This window comes from Cetorhinus maximus, chromosome 22, assembly GCF_964194155.1.
Source record: "Cetorhinus maximus chromosome 22, sCetMax3.hap1.1, whole genome shotgun sequence".
In the NCBI taxonomy this organism is placed as follows: domain Eukaryota; kingdom Metazoa; phylum Chordata; class Chondrichthyes; order Lamniformes; family Cetorhinidae; genus Cetorhinus; species Cetorhinus maximus.
Window position 1 is genome coordinate 44,007,417 of NC_135900.1, and position 26,105 is coordinate 44,033,521.

Here is a 26,105-nt window from a genome sequence, read left to right on the forward strand (position 1 = left end):
GCACACCGCTAGTCACAGACCTCCAGTCTGAGAAGCAATCATCCACTACCACTCTCTGTCTTCTCCCACACAGCCAATTTCGAATCCAGTTTACAACCTCTCCATGGATACCAAGTGTCTGAACCTTCTGAACTAACCTCCCATGTGGGACCTTGTCAAAGGCCTTACTAAAGTCCATGTAGACAACATCCACAGCCTTTCCTTCATCTACTTTCTTGGTAACCTCCTCGAAAAACTCTACAAGGTTCGTTAAACACGACCTACCATGCACAAAGCCATGCTGACTATCCTTAATCAGCCTTTGGTTGTCCAAATAATTATATATCCGATCTCTCAGAACACCTTCCAATAATTTACCTACTACTGACGTCAGGCTCACTGGACTGTAATTACCTGGTTTACTTTTGGAGCCTTTTTTAAGCAACGGAACAACATGAGCTACCCTCCAATCCTCCGGCACCTCACCCGTGGCTAAGGACATTTTAAATATTTCTGCCAGGGCCCCTGCAATTTCTACACTAGTCTCCCTCAAGGTCCGAGGGAATATCATGTCAGGCCCGGGGGATTTATCTACCTTTATTCGCTGTAAGGCAGCAAGCACCTTCTCCTCTTTAATCTCTATATGTTCCATGAAACTACTGCTTGTTTCCCTTCCTTCCTTATACACTATGCCAGTTTCCTGAGTAAGTACTGATGCAAAAAAACTGTTTAAGATCTCCCCCATCTCGTGAGGCTCCACACATAGACGACCACTCTGATCTTCAAGGGGACCAATTGTGTCGCTTACTATCCTTTTACTCTTAATATACTTGTAGAAACCCTTCGGGTTTACCTTCACATTATCTGCCAAAGCAACCTCGTGTCTTCTTTTTGCCTTCCTGATTTCCTTTTTTAGTATTTTCTTACATTTTCTATACTCTAGAGGAAACATCCTCTCCACATCTACTTTGTCAAGACATTTCAGGATCTAAGGGTTTCAATCAAGTCACCTGTTACTCTTCTAAACTTCAGTGGATGCAAGCCTAGCCTGTCCAACCTTTCCTCATAAGACAACACATCCATTCCAGGTATTAGTCTAATAAACCGCCTCTGAACTGCTTCCAATGCATTTACATCTTCCCTTAAATGAAGAGACCAATGCTGTACAAAATACTCCATATGTGGTCTCACCAGTGCCCTGTATAACTGAAGCATAACCTCCCTACTTTTGTATTCAATTCCCCTTGGATTAACTGATAACATTCTGTTAGCCTTCCTAATTAATTGCTATACCTTGCACTAGGACACCCAGACAGATCCCTCTGGAGTCTCAGAGCTCTGCAATCTCTCACCATTTAGTTAATATGCTTTTTTTTTATTCTTCCTGCCAAAATGGGCAATTTCATATTTCCCACAGTACACTCCATTTGCCAGTTCTTTGCCCACTCACTTAACCTATGTCAAATTGTAGCCTCTTTACATCCTCTTCACAATTTACTTTCCTACCTATTCTTGTATTGTCAGCAAATTTAACAACCATACTATCTGTCCCTTCATTCAAGTCATTTAAATAAATTGTAAAAAATTGAGGCCCCAGCACTGATCCCTGTGGCACACCACTCGCTCCATGCCACCAACCAGAAAAAGACCCATTTTTAGCTACTCTCCATTTCCTGTTAGCTAGCCAAACTTCTATCCACGCCAATATGTTACCCACTATGTCTTGAACTTTTGTTTCCCGCAATAACCTTTGATGTAGCACCTTATCAAATGTCTTCTGGAAATCTAAGTACAGGACATCCACCGGTTCCCCTTTATCCACAGCACATTTGACTCCTTCAAAGAACTCCAATAAATTGGTAAAACATGATTTCCCTATCACAAAACCACATTGATTCTGCCTAATTATCTTAAACTTTTCTAAGTGCCCTGCTATAGCATCTTTAGTAAATAAGGGTTCTCCCATTTAAAGACAGAGATGAGGAGAAATTTCCTCTGGGGGTCATTAGACTTTAGAATTCTCTTCCTCAGCGAGCAGTGGAGGCTTTGTTATTGAATAAATTCGAGGCCAAATTGGACAAATTTTTGAACAACAAGGGAGTCAAGTGTTATGGAAGCAGGCAGAATGTGGAGTTAAGGTCACAATCAGATCAAACATGATCTTATTGAGTGGTGGAGCAGGCTCAAGGGGCTGAATTCTTACTCCTGCTCCTATTTATGTTCTTATGTACAGCAAGTAGAAAGTGATTAAATCAGATCCAGTTGTGAGTTCATTGGCAGCTTAACAGCTCTTCCAATTGCCAGATGCAAGCACATGGCGCAGCAGTAGGGATTCTTCGGACAAGATTTTCCAGCCCTACCCGCTGCCGGGATCCAGGACTCCAGCCACACGTCAATGCCTGGGCCGCTGAACATCCCACAGCGGGACCTGCGTGACAGGGCTGGAAATCCCAACCTTTCTCTGCTAGGACCCCACTGCATTCCAAAAACTTATTACGTAGTCACCACAAACCATATTGTGAAGCTGTGATAAAAGGATTCTGAATAATATAAACACTGTTTCTGTACAACTATCTTTACAAATTTATCTAACTGCCGAAATTGGACAACAGAATGCACCAATAAGTACGGTTACTTTTAATTTCAAGGACTGAGGCAGCAGCAAAGTCCAAGGGGAACCGCAGGACTCGGGTGTGGTTGACAAACACCTTGCTTCACTATAAGGAAAATAGTTGTCCTTGTCCCCCACCCTTGTATAGCTCCAGTTCCCTAAACAAAAATTAGAGAAAGCTTAGCAAAGTGTACAAAACAACAGACAAGAGTTTGTTCTTGGCTTCAATACATAATTTGGTGGTGGCAAAACAAAAAAAAATAGTTTACTCTAAGAAATCAGACAAAGAGAATGAACTTAATCACAAGCTTAAGTCGTTATGCTGTTTCCTCTCTAAAAGACAATTAACTCAAGATCAGAAAGTAGCTTAGAGTACAGCTCAAAATCTAATGCTGGTAGTGCTGCTGGCATGAAGCATCATGGGAAAAGACTCAAAAGGTGCCACAAAATATTAAGCCATCCTTCGATCACTGTTTTTAAAATATATTTGTCTATATGCACAAATAAATTCAGTAAAATGATTTTTTTTTTACATAAAGGTGAATTGGATTTATGTATTTAGTGGGTTAGATGCATATATCTCTGGAATATAGGTTTTATCCAGCTAAGACTTGGCTTTAATGGAGTTGTGCAAGATGAATTTGGATTGGTGGTTCCAGACTCGTGGGTATACATCCACAGCACCAAGCACCTGATTCAGCTGTAATTTGAAAAAAAAACTTGCATTTAGATGGCACTTTTCACAAACACCCGAGATCTCAAAGCACTTTACAATCAATAAAGCACTTTTGCAGTGTAGTCACCCTTCTAAATGTGGGAAACATGGCAACCAATTTGCACTGTGCAACCTCCCACAAACAGTAAAATGATAATGTCCAGTCATTCTGTTTCTGTGATCTTGATTGAGGGATAAATATTAGCCAGATAACTAGGGGTAAAACCCTAAACAAAAACAGAATTACCTGGAAAAACTCAGCAGGTCTGGCAGCATCGGTGGAGAAGAAAACAGTTGACGTTTCATGACCCTTCGGCAGAACTGAAGTATAGTTAGGAGAGGGATGAAATATAAGCTGGTCTAAGGTGGGGGGCGGGGGGAGAGAGAAGTTGAGGGTGGGTGCTTGTAGGGATAAGCAAGCAGTGATAGGAGCAGATAATCAAAAGATGTCACAGACAAAAGGATCAAAGAGGTGTTGAAGGTGGTGATATTATCTAAGAAAAGTGCTAATTAAGAATGGAAGGCAGGATACTCAAGGTACAGCTCTAGTGGGGGTGGGGTGGAAAGACTAACAAAGTATTTGTTGTAGATTTAAAAATAATGGAAATAGGTGGGAAAAGAAGAATCTATATAAATTATTGAAAAAAAAAGGGAGGGGGAAGAAACGGGGTGGGGAAGGGGGGAGGGGGAGTTTAAGATCTAAAGTTGTTGAATTCAATATTCAGCCCGGAAGGCTCATGAGGACTCGAAACGTCAACTGTTTTCTTCTCCACCGATGCTGCCAGACCTGCTGAGTTTTTCCAGGTAATTCTGTTTTTGTTTTGGATTTCCAGCATCCGCAGTAGCTTTTAGCTTTTTGTTTTTATCTAGGGGTAAAACCCTGCTCTTCTTCAAAATAGCGGGATGTTTTACATCCATCTGAGGGGGCAGACACGGCCTCAGATTAACATCTCATATGAAAGATGGCACCTCCAACACTGCAGCACTCCCTCAGTACTGCACTGGAGTGAGAGCCTAGAATTTTGTCCTCGAGTGGGATTTGAACCCACAACCTTTAGACTCTGAGATGAGAGTGCTACCAACTGAGCCCCTACGAACAATTCGCAATCTTAAATCAGACAGGCCATAAAGATGACTGATGTGGGAAGTAGGAAAATTCTGAAGGGGTGCTTTTCTGAAGCTACTGCCAAGACATATTGTTGGAGCAGAGCAGAGAAAGCTTTACTTCATAGCAAGCCCTACTCTACCTAATCCTGAGTAACTGATATTGAATTTCAGTGTTCTGTATTCCAGTGCAAACATTTTTCACCTTGATGAACACAAGAGTCACAAAAATATTTCTAAAAGCAAAAAGGCAAGGCCCAAAAAATATTGCGTTAGTCTCAAATCTTTAGTGATAAAAGCTAATCTTTCAATGTTAGGACTCTAACAGTTTCATGACAACATACCCTACATCGAATGTAAGTGTGTGTGTCTGGTGTCAAAGATTAAGTATTAGGGTCAAGTATTGTTAGAAAGGTAATGGTTAACACAAGTCACCAAACATCTTCCCATTTTCTTCTCTTTTCAGCATTTCTATACACAAGTGCGTCACCCTGGTCTAGCCTTCAAATCAGCCCCAACAATCACCCCCCTTTCTATGCAAGTGCAGGAGATGTAACACCAACCCTTTTACCTCCTCCCTTCCCACTGTCCAGGACAGCAAACACTCCTTCCAGTTTAATCAGATTAACAATTTAGTGTACTGTATTGGCTGCACACAACGCAGCTTTCTCCACACTGGGGAGGCCAAAAGCAAATTGGGCAATTGTTCTGCAGAAGACATCTGCTCACTTCAGAAGCGCGACCCTCATTTTCCAGTTACCTGTCATTTTAATGTCCACCACTCCCACCTCACAGGCTTTGGCCACCTATACTGTTCTAATGGAGCTCAAAAAACAACAGCCAAGTCCAGAAGGCTGTAAATATGAGTTTAACAATTTCAGATTGTAACTGCAGTCACCATTTTTCTGGATAGCAGTGCTGACAATACTCTGTTTTCGTCATTTTCAACTTCTCTATACCCATCTTTTTGTTACAACCCTGCTTTTGCTTTGCACCATTAGTCATGTGAGCACTCCTACATTCCACCCTATCACAGACTTTCCCTTTTATCCCTCTCACCTCTGTACTTGCTTAAAACCTGTTGCATCTATTTTATTCCATTCTGACAGAAGGGCATCAACCCAAAAGGTTAATTCAATTTCCCTCTCCACAGATGCTGCCTGACCGGAGTATTTCCAAGACTTTTTTTAAAAATTGCATTAATATGTTTCACATTTGAAAATACCTTGTATGTAAAAATCAATTACTTTGAACAGCAGTGACTTATTTAAGCAAACAGCTCGAACACACAAAAGGCAACATGTTGAAGGCTAAGTAGCCTGTTGTTAGCGGCCGAGGGGAAAAATGTTGGTCATTTCTTAATGCCTTTTTTCAACTAGTGACCTTGAATCTTTGATCTACATCTGAACATAAAAATGAGATTTCAATTTAGCATTTCACATGAAAAATGGCATCGCCCACATGCAGCGCACACAATTCCTGAACCAGAGCTTGAATCCACAAGCTCTAGGAGGTAAGTGCAATACTAGCTAAGCAAAGATGACAACATGTATAATACTCAACTCTTGAATTGCAAATGTATGTAGCTCAATAAAAAAAAAATCTCTCCAACAATGCCTTCAGCTTTTCCAGCTTATTTTGCTGAGGGTGGTTTTGTTATGAACCATTTTTACACTGCTGTCTGCATTTCACACAGCAACAGGTTGAAATGTATTTTAGTGGAATCAGATTCCAACTATACATGCAAAACATTTAATAACTTGTCAAGAGAAGTGTCATTCAGCAGGTACTTTCAACATGAAACATGAGCAGAGGAGCAGGGAAAAAAGCGTTCGCCAAATAAACTTGCATGTGCCTTTCAACCAGTTTTATTTAAGTTATTCATTCATGGGAGGTGGGTATTGCAAGCAATGCCAGCATTTATTGCCCATCCCCTACTGTCCAAAAATGTGGTGGTTGTGAACCACTGCAGTCCATGTGGTGTAGGTGCACCCACAATGCAGTTGGTGGGGGGGGGGGGGAAGGTGGTGTGGCGTGGGAGGAGAATGAGTTCCAGGATTTTGATCCAGCAACATTGAGGAACAGCAATATAATTTTGTGTCAGCATGGTGAGAGACTTGGGAGGGCAATTTGCAGGTTGCAATGTTCCCATGCCCTTGTCCTTCTGGATAGTGCTGTCAAAAGGAGACTTGACAAGTTGCTGTGGTGCATCTTATAGGTGGACCACATACTGCTGCCATGGTGCATCTTTGGAGGAGGGGGTGCCAATCATCCACAGCTCCCAGCCCATTTTAATGCAACAGCTTATATTTATATAGCACCTATAATGTAAAATAATGTCCTTCACACTTCACAGGAATGGTTATAAAGCAAAATGAGACACCGAGCCACACATATGATGATATTAGGAGAATGGCCAAAAGCTTGGTCGAAGAGGAAGATTTTAAGGAGCATCTTAAAAGGAAGAAACAGGTAGAGACACAAAGATGTTTAGGGAGAGAAGTCCAGAGGTTTAGGCCTACAAAAGATAGGGAAGGGGGAGGTCACAGAGGGATTTAAAAACAAAGGTGAGTGTAATAAACTTGGGGGTGAGGGACCCTTGTAAGAAACAGTAAACTTAATTCACAGACTCCAGATGAGGCTACATGCTTGTTCCAAGACCAAGGCTAAATGCTCCACCCCCAAGATTCCCCCACTTAGGGCTGATTCACCTATACAGTCACATGATGCCCATTACAGTAAGAAATGGTTTAACTTACAATTACTACAGTGAGAATTTTCAAATCAAGGTGCTGTTTGAAGTCAATGTGGGTCAGAGAGCACAGTGGTGATAAGTGAACAGGACTTGGTGCAAGCAAGGACACAGAACCATAGAACACTACAGCACAGAAAACAGGCCATTCGGCCCTTCTAGTCTGTGCCGAAATATTATTCCGCTAATCCCATTGACCTGCACCTAGTCCATAACCTTCCAGACCTCTCCCATCCATGTATCTATCCAATTTATTCTTAAAACTTAAGAGTGAGCCCGCATTTACCTCGTCAGATGGTAGCTCGTCCACACTCTCACCACTGATTGAAGCAGTTCCCCCCAATGTTCCCCCTAAACCTTTCCTCTTTCACCCTAAAGCCATGTCCACTCGTGTTTATCTCTCCTAATCTAAGTGGAAAGAGCCTACTCGCATTTACTCTGTCTATACCCCTCATAATTTTGTAAACTTCTATCAAATCTCCCCTCATCCGACTACGCTCCAAGGAATAAAGTCCTAACCTGTTTAATCTTTCCCTGTAACTCAACTCCTTAAGACCCGGCAACATCCTAGTAAATCTTCTCTGCACTCTCTCAATCTTACTGATATCCTTCCTGTAGTTAGGTGACCAGAACTGCACATAATACTCCAAAGTTGGCCTCACCAATGTCTTATACAACCTCACCATAACATCCCAACTTCTATACTCAATACTTTGATTTATGAAGGCCAGTATGCCATAAGCTTTCTTTACAACCCTGTCTACCTGTGACGCCACTTTCAGGGAATTATGTATCTGAACTCCCAGATCCCTCTGTTTCTCCGCACTCCTCAGTGCCCTACCATTTACTTTGTATGTCCTACCTTGGTTTGTCCTTCCAAAATGCAACACCTCACACTTTTCCGCATTAAATTCCATCTGCCATTTTCTGGCCCATTTTTCCAGTTGGTCCAGATCCCTCTGCAAGCTTTGAAAGCCTTCCTCGCTGTCCACAACGCCTCCAATCTTAGTGTCATCAGCAAACTTGCTGATCCAATTTACCACATTATCATCCAAATCATTGATATAGACAACAAACAACAATGGTCCCAGCACAGATCCCTGAGGCACACCGCTAGTCACAGACCTCCAGTCTGAGAAGCAATCATCCACTACCACTCTCTGTCTTCTCCCACACAGCCAATTTCGAATCCAGTTTACAACCTCTCCATGGATACCAAGTGTCTGAACCTTCTGAACTAACCTCCCATGTGGGACCTTGTCAAAGGCCTTACTAAAGTCCATGTAGACAACATCCACAGCCTTTCCTTCATCTACTTTCTTGGTAACCTCCTCGAAAAACTCTACAAGGTTCGTTAAACACGACCTACCATGCACAAAGCCATGCTGACTATCCTTAATCAGCCTTTGGCTGTCCAAATAATTATATATCCGATCTCTCAGAACACCTTCCAATAATTTACCTACTACTGACGTCAGGCTCACTGGACTGTAATTACCTGGTTTATTTTTGGAGCCTTTTTTAAACAACGGAACAACATGAGCTACCTCCAATCCTCCGGCACCTCACCCGTGGCTAAGGACATTTTAAATATTTCTGCCAGGGCCCCTGCAATTTCTACACTAGTCTCCCTCAAGGTCCGAGGGAATATCATGTCAGGCCCAGGGGATTTATCTACCTTTATTCGCTGTAAGGCAGCAAGCACCTTCTCCTCTTTAATCTCTATATGTTCCATGAAACTACTGCTTGTTTCCCTTCCTTCCTTATACACTATGCCAGTTTCCTGAGTAAATACTGATGCAAAAAAACTGTTTAAGATCTCCCCCATCTCGTGAGGCTCCACACATAGACAACCACTCTGATCTTCAAGGGGACCAATTGTGTCCCTTACTATCCTTTTACTTTTAATATACTTGTAGAAACCCTTCGGGTTTACCTTCACATTATCTGCCAAAGCAACCTCGTGTCTTCTTTTTGCCTTCCTGATTTCCTTTTTTAGTATTTTCTTATATTTTCTACACTCTACAAGTACCTCATTTGCTCCATGTTGCCTATACCTGCTATACACCTCTCTCTTCTTCTTAACCAGATCGCCAATATCCCTTGAAAACCAAGGTTCCCTATGCCTGTTAACTTTGCCTTTGATCCTTACAGGAACATGAAAACTCTGCATTCTCAAAATTTCACCTTTGAATGCCTTCCACTTACTGAACACATCCTTGCCAGAAAACATCTTATCCCAATCCACTCTTCCTAGATCCTTTCTCATTTCCACAAAATTGGCCTTTCTCCAATTTAGAATCTCAACTCGAGGACCAGACCTATCCTTATCCATAATTAGCTTAAAACTAATGACATTGTGGTCACTGGACCCAAAATGTTCACCTACACATACTTCTGGCAACATGGGCAACAAAGTTTTGGGTGACCTAAAATTTAAGAGGGCGGAATATGGGAGACCAGTCAGGAGTTTGTTGGAATAGTTAGGTCTACAAGTAACAAACACATGAATGAGAGGAACCGAGGCAGGGATGAAGTTGGGTGGCGTTATGGAACTGGAAATACATGGTCTTAGTGATGGCTTGTATATACAGTCCAAAATTCATACAGGGGTCAAATATGGCACTAAGATTGCGAACAGGATGGTTTCACCTCAGACAGTTGCCAGGGAAAGGAATGGAGTCTGTAGCTAGCTCTGAATGAATGAACGTTCAATCAAGTTCCCTGCTTTACCACTTGTAAAAACTGAAAACATAGAGACAACAGAATAGAAAATACTATAATTTGAAATGACTTTTTAAAAACATAGCTAGATACTTTTGAAAGATCGGTCCTGATTCCTCACCGTGAAGTTTAACAGTAAAACTATTGCTAATTGCCAGTAGCTAAAGACAAAAAGGAGCAGCTTCTACTATGAAAGCACTAAGCACCACCTATTATTTATGATAATGTAAGATAGCTCCCAAAACAACTGGTAAACATTTGGCCCTTTGTGGATAGAGTGAGCGATGCAGAACTAAATGCCTAAAGAAAGTCCCGAACTTGTATTGTTTTTGGTATCACTGGTATCACTATTTGAGAAAATTGGCATCAAGAAGCAAATACTGTTCCAAATCATTTGAGGTTACAGTTAAGGTTAGTTTATATAGAAGTTAAAAACAGGTCATAGAATGTTACTCAAAAGAAATCTCTGAATTCAGAAAGGCTTGTTGCAATGGGTTTCACAATAGGTTGCTTGTGAAAGAAAGTGCAATGGCATTCCCAAGGTGCTAGATAAGATCTTGTGAAATTTCACGCGCCAGCAATTAACCATCTATTTAATAAAAGAAATGCAGCCTTTTGCTCCAGGATAACTTCAAATGGAGTTTTGCTTGTATTTCTGTGGGGAACTTGTGGCCTGGAGGTTCAATCAGTTTCAGATTTCCAGCCAGCAGAAACACTGACAGGAAGATCTGGGCCAGAGATGAACCATCCCCTCATCTCAGATTTAAACTGCCCACTTACCATTTTACACTGGAGCCTTGCAATGCCAGCTCCAGCAAGGGCACAGGGACGAACAGTTGGGAGGCCAGGAGCACAGACATGCCCCCTTTCCTCACCATGAACTGAAGACACACCCTCAAGACCCGTCTTTAGTTCATTGTTTTAAATGGAGCGTTAACCTTCAAAACTGCACAGCCTCATCCCACTGACAGTGCCTATCTTCCCATAACAATGTTCACCATCCTCTCTCACTCCCGACGACGCTCGCCACCCCTCAACATGTCCACCCAACAAAAACGCTCAATGTCCCCTCCACACAGATTATGCAGACTCTTCCAAAAGACAGCAGCCAGGGATTCTGGAAGGAGGATCAGGAGAGGGGGTGAGCACCAGTGGTGGAGGCGAGAACATTGCTGTGGGTGCTGGAATGCTTTGACACCAGCTAATTTAGTTTCATTGGTTTTATACCTGCTATGAAAATTTCAAAGTAAATCAGAGCAAAAACCAAGGTAGTCATTGCGCAAACTGTGCAAGTCTACCCTGTTCAGGTCATCTGATTCCACTGTCGTAGGAATTACAGAGCAGCCTGGGCAGGGTAAAACTGACAATCCTACTTCTCACTCAATCACTGCAGATGTGTACGCGTTGGGGGTTTCCTCAGAGTCCCAAGGCACATCAGCGACACAAGTTGAGTTGGAGGCCTCGTCCCATATTAGAAGATTTGAGCCAATCTATTTTAAAGCATGCCATCTGGCAGGAAAGCAGGCTTTTTAAAAAAATTCATTGATGGGATCTGGGCATCGCTGGCTATGCCAACATTTATTGCCCATCCTTAATTGCCCTCGAGAAGGTGGTGGTGAGCTGCCTTCTTGAACCGCTGCAGTTCATGTGGTGTAGGTGCATGCACAGTGCTTTTAGGGAGTTCCAGGATTTTCACCAAGAGACAGTGAAGGAATGGCGATATATTTCCAAGTCAGGATGGTGAGTGGCTTGGAGGGAAACTTCCAGGTGGTGGTGTTCCCATGTGTCTGCTGCCCTTGTCCTTCTAGATGGCAGTGGTCGTGGGTTTGAAAGGTGCTGTCGAAGGAGCCTTGGTGAGTTCCTGCAGTGCATCTCGTAGATGGTACACGCTGCTGCTACTGTGCGGCGGTGGTGGAGGGAGTGAATGTTTGTGGATGGGGTGCCAATCAAGCGGGCTGCTTTGTCCTGGATAGTGTCAAGCTTCGAGAGCTGTTGGAGCTGCACTCATCCAGGTAAGGGGAGAATATTTCATCACACTCCTGACTTGTGCCTTGCAGATGGTGGATAGGCTTTGGGGAGTCAGATGGGGAGTTACTTGCTGCAGGATCCCTAGTCTCTGACCTGCTCTTGTAGCCACAGTATTTATATGGCTAGTCCAGTTTAGTTTCTGGTCAATGGCAACCCCCAGGATACTGATAGTGGGGGATTCAGTGATGGTAATGCCATTGAACGTCTAGGGGCAATAGCTAGATTCTCTCTCATCAGAAATAGTAATTGCCTAGCACTTGTGTGGCACAAATGTTACTTTCCACTTGTCAGCCCAAGCCTGGATATTGTCCAGGTCTTGCTGCGTTTACACATGGACTGCTTCAGTATCTGAGGAGTCACAAACGGTGAACATTGTACAATCAATCATCGGCAAACATCCCCACTTCTGACCTTATGATGGATGGAAGGTCATTGTTGAAGATGGTTGGGCCAAAGACACTACCCTGAGGAACTCCTGCAGTGATGTCCTAGAAATGAGATGATTCCAACAGCCACAACCATCTTACTTTGTGCTAGCTATGACTCCAAACGGCAGAGAGCTTTCCCCAATTCCCACTGACTTCAGTTTTGCGAGTGCTCCTTGATGCCACACACGGTCAAATGCAGCCTGGGGTGCGGTAGAGAACTCCAAAGATTTGTCACCCTCTAACTGAAGAAATTCCTTTTCATCTGACCTTAAATTGCCCACCTCTTATTCTGAGAATGTGTCCCCTGGTTCTAGACACCACCCATCCTCACCAACTAGGGGAAACATCCTTCCTGCATCTACCCTTTTGAGCAGGCTCAGCTGCACCCGCCCACCGCCGACTTCTATGCATTGTAAGTATTTTGTACACTTCGATGAGATCAACTCTCCTTCTTCTAAACTCTAGAGAATACAGGCCCAGTCTCCTCAATCTGTCCTGAAGACAACACCACCATCCCAGGGATCAGTCTGGTAAACCTTCAGTGCACTCCCTCTATGGCCAGTATTTCTTTCTTTAGGTAAGGAGACCAAAACTGCACACAATACTCCAGGTGTGGTCTCACCAAGGCTCCATACAGTTGCAGCAAGACATCTTTACTTCAGTACTCAAATCCCCTTGTGATGAAGGCTGACATACAATTTGCTTTCCCAAATGCAACCTACATGTTAGCTTTCAGTGACTTATGAACAAGGAAACCCAGGTCCTTTTGGACATCAATAGATCCCAATCTCTCAGCGTTTAAGAAACACTCTGCATTTCTGTTTTACCTACCAAAGTGGATAACTTCACATTTTTCCTCATTATATTCCATCTGCCATGTTCTTGCCCACTCACAGTCTGTTTAAATCTCCCTAAAACCTCTTTGCATTCTCCTCACAACTCACAATACCGCCAGGTTTTGTGTCATCAGCAAAATTGTAAATATTACATTTGGTCCCCACATCCAAATCATTGATATAGATTGTGAATAGCAGGGGCCCCAAGCATGGATCCTTGCAGTACCCTACTAGTCACAGCCTGCCAACCTGAGAATGATCCATTTATCGCTACTGCTTTCACTCCATTGACCAATCCTCAATCCATGCCAGTATATTACCCCCAATCCTAAGTGTTCTAATTTTGCTTACTAACCTAACCTCTGTTTGGCACCTCGTCGAAAGTCTTCTGAAAATCCAAATATGCCTCATCCACTGGTTCTCCCTTATCTATCCTGTTAGTAACATCCTCAAAAAAACTTCAACAGGTTTGTCAAACATGATTTCCCTTTCATAAATCCAGGTTGACTCTGCCCAATCCTACCATTATTTTCTAAGTTAACGTTTCGAGTCCGTATGACTCTTCAACAGAACTAAGGAAAAATAGAAGAGAGGTGAAATATAAGCTGGTTTAAGGGGGGGGTTGGGACAAGTAGAGCTGGATAGAGGGCCAGTGATAGGTGGAGATTGCCTAAAGATGTCATAGACAAAAGGACAAAGAGATGTTGACGGTGGTGATATTAGCTAAGAAATGTGCTAATAGGTGACATTAAGGGTAGAAAGCAGGACAAGCAAGGTACAGATAGCCCTAGTAGGGGTGGCGTGGGGATAAGGGATCAAAATAGGCTAAAAGGTAGAGATAAAACAATGGATGGAAATACATTTAAAAATAATGGAAATAGGTGGGAAAAGAAAAATATATATAAATTATTGGATAAAAGGGGATTGGAAAGGGGGTGGGGATGGAGGAGAGAGTTCATGATCTAAAATTGTTCAACTCAATATTCAGTCCGGAAGGCTGTAAAGTGCCTAGTCGGAAGATGAGGTGCTGTTCCTCCAGTTTGCGTTGAGCTTCACTGGAACATTGCAGCAAGCCAAGGACGGACATGTGGGCATGAGAGCAGGGTGGAGTGTTGAAATGGCAAGCGACAGGGAAGTCTGGGTCATGCTTGCGGACAGACTGAAGGTGTTCCACAAAGCGGTCATCCAGTCTGCGTTTGGTCTCTCCAATGTAGAGGAAACCGCATTGGGAGCAGCAAATGCAGTAGACTAAATTGAGGGAATTTAGTCTACTGCATTCGCTGCTCCCAATGCGGTTTCCTCTACACTGGAGACACCAAACGCAGACTGGGTGACTGCTTTGCAGAAAACCTTTGGTCTGTCCGCAAGCATGACCCAGACCTCCCTGTCGCTTGCCATTTCAACACTCCACCCTGCTCTCATGCCCACATGTCCGTCCTTGACCTGCTGCAATGTTCCAGTGAAGCTCAACGCAAACTGGAGGAACAGCACCTCATCTTCCGACTAGGCACTTTACAGCCTTCCGGACTGAAATATTGAGTTGAACAATTTTAGATCATGAACTCTCTCCTCCATCCCCACCCCCTTTCCTATCCCCCTTTTTTCCAATAATTTATATAGATTTTTCTTTTCCCACCTATTTCCATTATTTTTAAATGCATTTCCATCCATTGTTTTATCTCTACCTTTTAGTCTATTACGATCCCTTCCCCCCGCCCCACCCCCACTAGGGCTCTGTACCTTGCTTGTCCTGCTTTCTACCCTTAATGTCACCTATTAGCGCATTTCTTAGCTAATATCACCACAGTCAACACCTCTATGGCCTTTTGTCTATGACATATTTTGGCAATCTCCACCTATCACTGGCCCTCTATCCAGCTCTACTTGTCCCAACCTCCTCTTAAACCAGCTTATATTTCACCTCTTTTCTATTTTTCCTTAGTTCTGTTGAAGAGTCATACGGACTCGAAACGTTAACTGTGTTCCTCTCAACAGATGCTGTCAGACCTGCTGAGTTTCTCCAGGTATTTTTATTTTTTTTTGTTTTGGATTTCCAGCATCTGCAGTTTTTTGCTTTTATATTATTTTCTAAGTGTTCAGTTATCACATCCTATATAATAGATTCCAGCATTTTCCCTACTATTGATGTCAGGCTAATAGACCTGTAGTTCTCTGTTTTCTCTCTCCCTCCTTTCTCAAATAGTGTAATATTTGCTACCTTCCAATCCACAGGGCACCATTCCAGAATCTATAGAATTTTGAAAGGTGATCACAAATGCATCCACTATCTCTACTGCCAACTCTTTCAACACTCTGGGATGTAGATCATCAGGTCCAAGGGATTTATCAAATTTCAGCCCCATTAATTTCTCCAGCACTACTTCTTTGCTAATACTAATTTCTTTCAGTTCCTCAATATCACTAGTTCTTTGGCTCCCCAATACTTTAGGAAGGTTTTTTTGTATCTTCCTCCATCAAGACAGATACAAAGTATTGGTTTAGCTTCTCTGCCATTTCCTTATTACCCATTATAAATTCTCCATTCTCTGCCTGTAATGGGCCCACATTTGTCCCCTCTAACCTTTTCCTTTTTACATACCTATGGAAGCTTTTACAGTCCGTTTTCTGTTCCTTGGTTTACTTTCATATCCTATTTTCTCCTTCTTTATCAATTTCTTTGATCTCCTAGACTGAATTTTAAAATGCTGCCAATCCTCAGGCTCACTACTTTTTTTTGGGTAACTTTATATCTCCCTTTGATCTAATAGAATCTTTAACTTCTCTCGTTAGCCATGGTTGGGTCACTTTTCTTGCTGGCTTTTTGTACCTTAAAGGAATGTAAATGTATTGCAAACATGTATTAATTCTTTAAATGCTAGCTATTGCCTATCTATCATCATACCTTTTAATGTAGCACCCCAATTTACCTCAGCCAATTTGTGCCTCATACATTTGTCGTTTCCTTTGTTTAGGTTAAAGACCCTAGTTTTGGATTAAACTACATCACTTTCAAAGTTCATGTAAAATTCTATCATATTATGGTCACACTTCCCTAAAGGCTCCTTTACAATGAGATTATTAATTAGCCCTTTCTCAGTGCACAATACTAGCTGTAGCCTTTTCTCTGGTTGGTTCCTCAACATACTGTCCTAGAAAACCATCGCATATACATTCCAGGAATTCGTCCTCAGCATTAGTACTAATCAGGTTTACCCAGTCTATTTGTAGTTTGAAGTCCCCCATGACTACTATGTTACCCTTGTTACATGGTCCACATGGACTGCAGTGGTTCAAGGCAGCAGCTCACCACCACCTTAAGGACAACTAGAGAGAGACAATAAATGCCGGCCCAGCCAGCGAAGCCCACATCCTGTGAATGAATTAAAAAAAACATGCACCTCTAATTTCCTGATTTATACTTTGTCTTATGTAACCATTACTAATTGGTGGCCTATAAATAACTCCTACCAAAGTTTGCTGCCCCTTACCGTTTCTTAGCTCCATCCAAACTGATTCTACCTCATCTTCTGAGCTAAGATCCTATCTCACTAATGTACTGATTCCATCCTTTGTAGTGCTACCCCACCTCTTTTCCCTTTTTGCCTATCCTCCCTAAATGTCAAATACCCATAAGCTTTCAGTTCCAAACCTTGGTCACCCTGCAGCCACATCTCTGTAATGGCAATTAGATCATACCTGTTTACTTCAATTTGTGCTGTCAATTCATCCACCTTGTTGTGAATGCTGCATGCATTCAGATAGAATGCCTTTAACTCTGAAAAAGTAATAAGGTAATCTCTAGCCTTAACTGCTGGTGCACTCTTACGTTTGCATGCTCTGTCCCTTCCTGTCACACTCTGATCATTTCCCTGATTGCTACTCTGTTCTCTTACCTTCTCCTCAATCTTTATCAAACTTCCATCACACCCACTATTTAGTTTAAAGCCCTCTCTACCAACCTAGTTATATGACTCGTGAGAACACTGTTCCCAGCATGGTCAAGGTGAAGACCGTCCCAACAATACAGCTCCTACTTTCCCCAATACTGATGCCAGTGCCCCAGGAATCAAAACTCATTTGTCCCACACTAATCCTGGAGCCGCGCATTTAACTATCTAATCTCATTTACCCTATGACAATTTTCTCATGGCTCAAGTAATAATCCAGAGATTACCACCTTTGAGGTTCTGCTTTTTTATTTAGCCCCTAGCTGTTCATACTCTCTAGCAGAACCTCCTTCCTAGTCCTACCTATATCATTGGTACATTTGTGTACCTATGCCACGTGGACTGCAGCGGTTCAAGAAGGCAGCTCACCACCACCTTCTCAAGGGCAATTAGGGACAGGCAATAAACACTGGCCTAGCCAGAGATGCCCACATCTCGAGAATGAATATAAATAAAATGTGGACTACGACCACTGGATCCTCCCCCTCCCACTGCAAGTTCCTCTCCACCCCAGAGCAGATGTTCCGTACCCCGGCAGTGGGCAGGCAACAGAGCCTTCTGGACTCTTGCTCTCAGCTGCAGAGAACCGTGCCCTACTACCGCTATATTCCTGTTAGTTCCACCTGCTTGAATGGCTCCCTGTACCATAGTACCATGGTCAGTTTGTTCATCTACCCTGCAGTCCCCACTCTTGACCCTACAGGTTGCAAGCAGCTTGAACACATTGGACAACTGCAAGGGCTGAGGCTCCTCGAATTCTACCTTCTCGATCCCCTTAACTGCCTCACTTGCTTTCGGTCCCTGACCACGGACCAAAACAGAAGGCCCTATCCTAAGGGGTCTGAACGCTTCCTGGTACAAAGCATCCAGGTAACATGCACATGCCCCACCCTCCCACCAAAGAAAAAGTGTGTTTGAGAAGAAACTGGCAGCTAATATAAAATGGAATCCAAAAGTCTTCTATTGGCACACAAACAGTAGAAGGGTAGTAAGAGGAGTGGTGAGGCCAATTGGGGACCAAAAAGGGGATCTACTCATGCAGCCAGAGGGCAGGGCTGAAGTACTAAATGATTACTTTGCATCTGTCTTTACCAAGGCAGATACTGCCCAAGTTAGTGAAAAGGGAGGCAATTGACATACTTGATGGGCTAATAATTGTTAGGCATTAGGAAGGCTGACTGTACTTAAAGTTGATAAGTTACCAGAACTGAGTGGAATTCAGAGGGTGGTGAGGGAAATGAGAGGGGAAATTGTAGGGGCACTGGCCACAATGTTCCAATCCTCCTTACATACAGGGGTGGTGCCAGAGGGCTGGAGAATTGCAAATGTTACATCCTTGTTCAAAAAAGTGCAAGAATAGGTCTAACAGCTACAGTTTAACCTTGGTGGTGGAAAAGTTTTTCAAAACAATAATCCAGGACAAAATTAACAGTCACTTAGACAAATGTGGACTAATTAAGGAAAGCCAGCATGGATTTGCTAAAAATAAATAATGTTTAACCAACTTGAGAAGGTATTTTGATGAGTAACAGAGAGGATTGATGGGGGTATGCGGTTGATTGTGTACAGACTTCCAAAAGACCTTCTTAAAATGCCACATAATATAGACCCACGGCCAAAAAGGACAGTGGCAGCATGGGTACAAAGTTGGGTACAAAGTTGGCTGAATGACTGAAAAACAGTAGTAGTGAACAGTTATTTTTGGACAGGAGGAAGGTATAATGGAGTTCCCAAGCCAGTACCTGGGCAACTGCTTTTCTTGATATATAGATTTGTGACCTATAACTGGGCGTGCAGGGGCACAATTTCAAAATTTGCAGATGTCACAAAACTTGGATGTATTGTGAATTATGAGGAGGATAGGGAAAGACTTCAAAAGGAAATAGAACAGCTGGTGGAATGGGTGGATAAGTGGCAGATGGAATTTGATGCAGAGATTTGTGAAGTGATTCATTTTGATAGGAGGAATGAGAAGTGACAATATAAAATAAAGAGTACAATCCTAAAGGGAGTGTGAGAACTGAAAGGACTGGGGGTATATGTGCACAAAATGGTTGAATGTGGCATGGCAGGTTGAGAAAGTGGTTAAGAAGGCACATAGGATCCTGGGCTTTACAAATAGAGGCAGAGTGCAAAAGCAAGGAAATAATGATAAACCTTTATAAAACAATGTGTCCAATTTTGCTACCACACTTTAGGAAGGATTTGAAGTCTTTGAGAGGGTGCAGAGAAGATTTGACAATAGTTCCGGGGATGAAGGACTTCAGTTACATGGATAGATTGGAGAAGCTGGGTTGTTCTCCTTAGAAAAGGTCGAGGGGAGATTTAGTAGCGATGTTCGAAACCATTAGGGGTCTAGACCGAAGCGGGGAACTTTTCCTATAGACAGAAGGGCTGAGAACCAGAGTACACAAATTTGTGATTGGCAAAAGAACCAAAGGTTGCATGAGGAAAAACTTTTTTTTTTAAATTCAACGAGCGATTAAGTTACTCTTGCAGATAGGTAGCATGGACACGATGGGCCAAATGTCTTGCTTCTGTGAAGTAAACCTTCGATCATCGTATGAAGCAAATTTTCATTGGTTCCTAACCAATATTGCGCTAAATATTTATGTACTTACACCACAGATTTAGATTTTAGATTCGGAAATTACACCCATGAGTTCGCTGTTGGTGACAACCTCAAGTGTTGAGAATATTTTGAAAACTATATTTAGGAACCTCCTCCACCCCTACCCAACACTCCCCACAATAAAAAAGCTGTAATTTCAACATTTTTCCATATTTTGGTAGCCAGATAACTGATTCTCACTGGCGATTTTTGCAAAATGATTTTTTTTTTAAAAAATGGACGAGCTTAAATAGTGCAAGTTGACTGACCGTTAAAAGCATTGCAGTCAAGCCCAGTCCTGCTCTATTGCAAAAACTAGAATCAAGTGATTTCAGCAGGGATTGTTTTAACTTTACAAACAGTGAATGTTTTTACATCATGTGTAGCTGTTCCATTTAACTGTTCGACTGTTAACCTGGGGTAGCTGAAATTTCATTTTGTGCCATGTGTATCCAGTTGAAAAGAAGCCAGCAAGAAATTGAACAGATTTTTTACTTCCATTTACAATGAATGCCAAGGAAAACATATCGTGGGGCTAGATTTCCCTCCCTTCCAAAGTGGAAGGAGCTGTTTCTTGGATGTGTTGCAAGCTTGCCTGAGAAAAGGATTATGCAAATCAGGATCCTGATTGATTGTAAAAGTCCAACCAAAATTGGGCAACTAGTGAGTGTAGCTTGCACAGTGTGCAATTGTTCCAGACCTTCAGTGAAGATAATTTCAAGAAAAGTATTTAAATTTCTTTGCAGCTAGCCCCCTCACCTCACAAAAATGCCGTGGGCCTGGCTGCTGACACATCTTTCAGTTTAATGACCCACACAAGAAGAAAAATATCGCTGTGTTTATGTTATGACCTGGTTTAACCTTGATCATCAAAAACTTAACACACTTATGTCACACTTGTAAGAGTAAGTTTACAATCACACAGGGAGACATTAGCCTGGAGAAAGTGCGCGCTTTTTGGACCCAGTAAGACAAAATGCTTGGAGTCAAAGAATCGTGGGTTTAACTCAGAAATCACAGCTACCGCTCCACATTCATTTTAGGTGAAAGCAACAATTCATTGAGGCTTTCAAAGCAGATCTTGAAGCATAAGCGAGTATTTACCAGTACTTATGCACAAATAATTTCTGTATCCAGAGGAAATATATACTTCAATAGATTTCACATAATTCATCAATATTAGTCAGCAGGCATTTAAAATGCCCTTGTTCAACAGCTAATATGGATAAATAATGCAATACATTTTAAGGCAACAGTTTAAGAGTACGGAACAATATTATTGTCTAACAGGGTACCCCAGGAATCAGCTACCTTCTGCTTAAAAAAAATGAACAAGACCAGGATGACCATGTACACAAAAGTTATATATGTCATGGTCACAATTTTGCCACAGGATAAAGACTTCAGGAATTATGAACCAAAGGTCTCCAGATAGCTAAAAAAGAAAGTAAATGACCATATGATGCATTATTCGAGCATACAGACTAAGAGGATCCTAAGTCCAACTCAATTTTTTGCTGAGTTCTTCTCAACTGCAGTAGCAATTGGAAGCATCCCATCCAATACTCCTGTAGATAGTGATCACTAATGTAGTGAGAAGGAGATGGAGGCAAGGGCAGGATTAGTCTCAGCTGTGATGTTCCACAAGATACAGAAACCCATTGCTTCTGGTCTTGGTTCCCAGTTAACACAATGATCACAGGGGGCCAACTGATTTCATTCTTCAGCTACTAATAGGCAAGAAGTGCGAGAGTGAAAAAAAATGCCAGGACCAACTGCAGTGTGCCCGCAGAGGATGTGTTCCTCTCCACATGTTGAGTTCTTGCTAGTGGTTTGGGAGAGATGTTATATCCAATCTAGATGAGAGGGAACTAGAATATCACAGGAGTATGTGAAAGAGAATCAGAGCAAAATGAAATAAAGTCAACATATATCAGGGTAGAAGTTGGAGTGGCAGAATGAAACAAATAGCTCTAGCTCACTTATTGCTTATTAGATGCTGTTATCCAAATTAAACAAACAACAAATAGTTGTTTGGTAGTGCAGAGTTTGAGTATTGCTGAAAAAAAAAGGCTCATGTCAAAGCTTTTCATCTTGCACTCATCAGGACACTCACAAAAATATCAATATAAGGGGAAAACAACAATTTATATTGTACATGAAGAGAGAGCTGATTGGTTGACAAGTGGACTCTGGTTGCACCAATCTTATAGCGTGTGGAACTGTAAGAATCCCAATGTATTGACCAGGGAAGACAGGCTTGTGGTAGACCGTGGTAGAGAACCCCCTGGCAGATTTCTCAACTAGTGCCCAGTTTACCTCACCTTGCCCTTCCAGGGTAATCTATCTCAAAAATTTGAGCAACAGGTGACACTAGCTATGTCACACTGCTATAATGCAGTAGCAACATGAGTGGTATCCATCACTAACAGGATGCTGCCATCAAGCCAAAAAGACCTTCTGCCTATCACAAATGAGTAATCTGGTGTGTGAATTTCAGTGCCAGTTTGATGTTAGGTATGTAGACCGTACATCCCAAAGACTGGTGGATCATATCAAACAGTATATCCCACCCGCTCTTCGCAATGGACAGGGTGCAGACCGTACCCAGCCAGCCCGTGCTTGCAAAACTCAAAACAGTGTCCAACATTAGGTGTGATTCCGCAATTGGACAACATTTGCTAAATAATCCTGTGTGCTAAGAATCACGCACAACCTATTTAAGGTTGTTAGTCAGGCTCGCAATGTGGCACATTTGCCTATACTGGAAGCCACGTATATTAATACACAGGGCCCTGTTCTTTGAAGACAAAGAACATGCACACATACTGCACCTGTTTCAGCTAAACAAAATAAGTGACAGCCATTTGCTGACTCATTTCTCAGGGCAATGCCTTGACCAATCAGGGTCAAGCTATCTGGTTTAAATATCAAACAATGCTTGGCAGTCAAATGTCAGTCACCATCACTGGTGCATTCTCCATGGTAATGCCACTTGCCAACCAATTAGCACTCTCTTCATACAATATAAATTGTTGTTTCCCCCTTATATTGGTATTCTTGCGAAGTGTCCTGCTGAGTACAAGATGAAAAGCTTCCACATGTTCCTTTATTCAACATAACATCATATATAGCACAACAGCACTCATGAAACAATTAAAAATGGACAGTTTCATTTAACTTCCAGTCGAGAAAACTATTTCAAACCATCTATAACCACAATGACGGTGTGCAGAAATGGTCTAGCATTTGTATACACCTGTCCAACAATTGATCACTGACATCAACTGAAAATATTTAGCATTACTAAAATGTGAACATTTCGATTCCAGTTTCCTATTTGCTAATTAAGAGACAAAAACCCGGCACAAGGATCCAAATCCGAAGCGCTAATTTGTCTCTTCTCCCCACAGATGATTTACAGGCTGCCGTGCGTTTCCGGCAGCTTCTATTTTTGATGAACATAAGCCTCTTTCCCAAGTCAACTGATTTTGAGCTACTGAAGATCATCGCTTGTTTTCCTAACTTCTACAACCACCCAAATGGTCTCGCACACGAAACAAACTGATCTAGGCAACACGATGAAGATAAAAAGTCTTCTAGTTTGACGAATTACAGTCATTCAACTGACATCAAAGTGTGGGTTCAAAAGTAAGGCTTGTATTTATGCAGCAAGTTTCATGACCATATCGGGTCTCTCTCTCTGCTTTACAGCCAAATGTAGGTCACTGCTGCAATGTAGGAAATCTTTTAAGAATATCCAACAGGTAGAAAAACAATTTCACAATGCTTCCCCCGATTCTTTGGAGACGAACCAACTTGCCCCAGTTGAACAGGCACTAGAAAGTAGGGGGGGCAGAAGCATTTTGTGAGATCCACCTTTTTACTCGAAAAGGAGCAAGGAGGGGAATTGATTTTTACTGGCAGCAAAACTGCAGTTAAAGAAACTTTCAGTTAAATCAGATTAGTACCAAACCACCCGTCGGACCTGAAACTCTCCACAAATGCTGCCTGACCTGCTGAGCAACCTCAGCTTTTTCTGCTTTTATTTCAGGGTTCCAGCATCCGCAGTATTTTGGTCTTGAACAAAAACTAATGGGAGAGCTTTCGCTACAAAAAAAAAACCTGTTGAGTGATTAATGACGAAATAAAACCAAGTGTTCTTTATTTTTCCACATACCAAACCCAGACTTTTTTTTTTGCAATAGTCAAAATATACAAACTCATTCTATGGAGCAATTCATCAAACTGATTAAAAACTCTTAACAAACCGCACATTCACCCGGAGAGTGAGTGAGTGTGAGAGAGTGTGGGAGGAGGTGGGGTTCGCTGCCCTGGGGCAGCCCTGCCTGCATTGTCCCATTGTATGCAACACGAGGGGCAGCAGCAACGTGGACACTAAGTCGCTGTTTTTTCAACCAACTGGGACCCTTCAGCAGGACTCATCTCAACAACAAAAAAAATACAAACTTTTTTTGAAATAAAAATAGCAAATATAGATCTATTTGAAAACCTTATTACCTCCCCTCCCTCCTCCAAGGGAATAATCAATGAGAAGAAATTTGTCCCGACACGCAGTTTAAAATTTGTTATTTAGACGTCCAGGAAAGCAGGGTTCATGTCAAACGCCACATTATTATTATTAATAATACAAGTTGTTATGTTCCTCCCTTACCGCGGTGGGATTTGAAGGCGCCTCTCCTCCACTCCCTCGAAGCTACGAACTCCAGGTAAGCTGCCCAAACTCCCAGCCCCAGAATCACCGCAAACACCAACACGTTGAAATGCTTCCGAATCTTCTTGATAGGCAAGAGAAGCATCATCTTGTATCCAAAATATATTAAATAAATCTGTATAAATTAAACCCTCCCTGCTGCTTTTGTTCGGCGCTGCTTTCACTCAGCTCGAGCTCCAACTCATTGTAAAAGTGACGGTCCCGCATGGAGACAGAGAGAGAGAGAGAGGGAGGGAGGGAGCAGCTTCCCCGCTCCCCTCACACTCACTTCCCGCTGCACTTATTCACATGCCCCTCTCACTGCGCTTCGCTGCGGCCTCTGCATTCACTCCGTGCAATGTTTTCTCTCAAGAAGAAAGGATTTTGAGGGACGGTATTCCCGAATCCTGAACACCACCCTCAATTATACCGACGTCCTTCACTTCCTCCCGCAGCCTGAAGGTGGAGAGAGAGGAGGGGATAGAGAGAGAGAGAGAGAGAGAGGAGGGGATAGAGAGAGAGAGAGAGAGAAAATCACCGCCGCCCCTTCATTTAAACGCAGCAGCGGTTTAAAAAGGTAATGTCCATAACCTCGGGTGAAAGCATTTTCCACTAGAATCCGGTCAACCTGGCCCTTGAAACTTGAAACGTTTACCATATTAACTCTCTCACCTTTACCCCCAATGTTTTAACCCCTTAGTCAATTATTTCATTTAACATAGATTATGCATAGCACTTTTAGTTGTAATAAACTTAGAAACCGAAAGTAATTAAGTCACGTGATCTATTACTGTTCATTGGTTTTTAATGATCCATCGTTTTTGACATAACTTCTTTTGGCATAACTTCAGTAATTCAATTATTCTTAATGGTTTGCAGCATTCGGTATTGTGTAAAAAGTCTTGCAACAACATTGTATTTTTATTTACATTTCAAAAATCCTGGGTTAATGTCAAACACCATCCACTGATAATGTTACAATTAGTTATGATCCTATACCTTCAAACTTGACCACAGGGATCTCCTCCATTCATTCAAAGTCACAAACTCCAACCCCCAAATCGCCACAAAAAAGGCAGCACAGAGCTTAATGTGTGTATGTGTGTATATAATAGATATGTACATATTTTTTTTCTTCATTCACAGGATGTGGGCTTCGCTGGCTGGGACAGCATTTACTCCCCAACACTAGTTGCCCTTGAGAAGGTGGCGGTGAGCTGCCTTTTTGAACCGCTGTGGTCCATGTGGTGTCGATACACCCACAGTCTTTTTAGGAAGGGAGTTCCAGGATTTTGACCTAGTGACAGTGAAGGAATGGCGATTATATTTCCAAGCCAGGATGGTGAGTGGCTCAGAGGGTAACTTCCAGGCAGTGGTGTTCCCATGTGTCTGCTGCCCTTGTCCAACTAGAAGCTAGTGGTCATGGGTTTGGAAGGTGCTGTCGAAGAAGCCTTGGTGAATTTCTGCAGTGCATCTTGTAGATGGTACACACTACTGATACTGTGCTTCGGTGGTGGAGGGAGTGAACGTTTGTGGATGTGCTGCTTTGTCCTGGACCATTTCAAGCTTTTTGAGTGTTGTGGGAGCTGTACTCATCCAGGCAAGAGGGGAGTATTCTGTCACACTCCTGACTTGCACCTTGTAGATGGTGGACAG

General features: G+C 42.4%; 1 protein-coding gene across 3 annotated transcripts in view; it reads right to left on the minus strand.

The window, feature by feature from the left end:
• Positions 1 to 24,666, minus strand: part of b4galnt3b (beta-1,4-N-acetyl-galactosaminyl transferase 3b) — a 241,886-nt gene extending 217,220 nt beyond the window's left edge. For all 3 annotated transcript variants that reach the window (XR_013580218.1, XM_078568192.1, XM_078568191.1), the window contains exon 1: positions 24,411 to 24,666. Coding sequence is in view for 2 of the 3 variants with exons in the window: in XM_078568192.1 (XP_078424318.1) it covers positions 24,411 to 24,558 (148 nt within the window). In the remaining variant the exon portion in view is untranslated. The remainder of the gene's footprint in view (positions 1 to 24,410) is intronic.
• Positions 24,667 to 26,105: the final 1,439 nt, after the last annotated feature.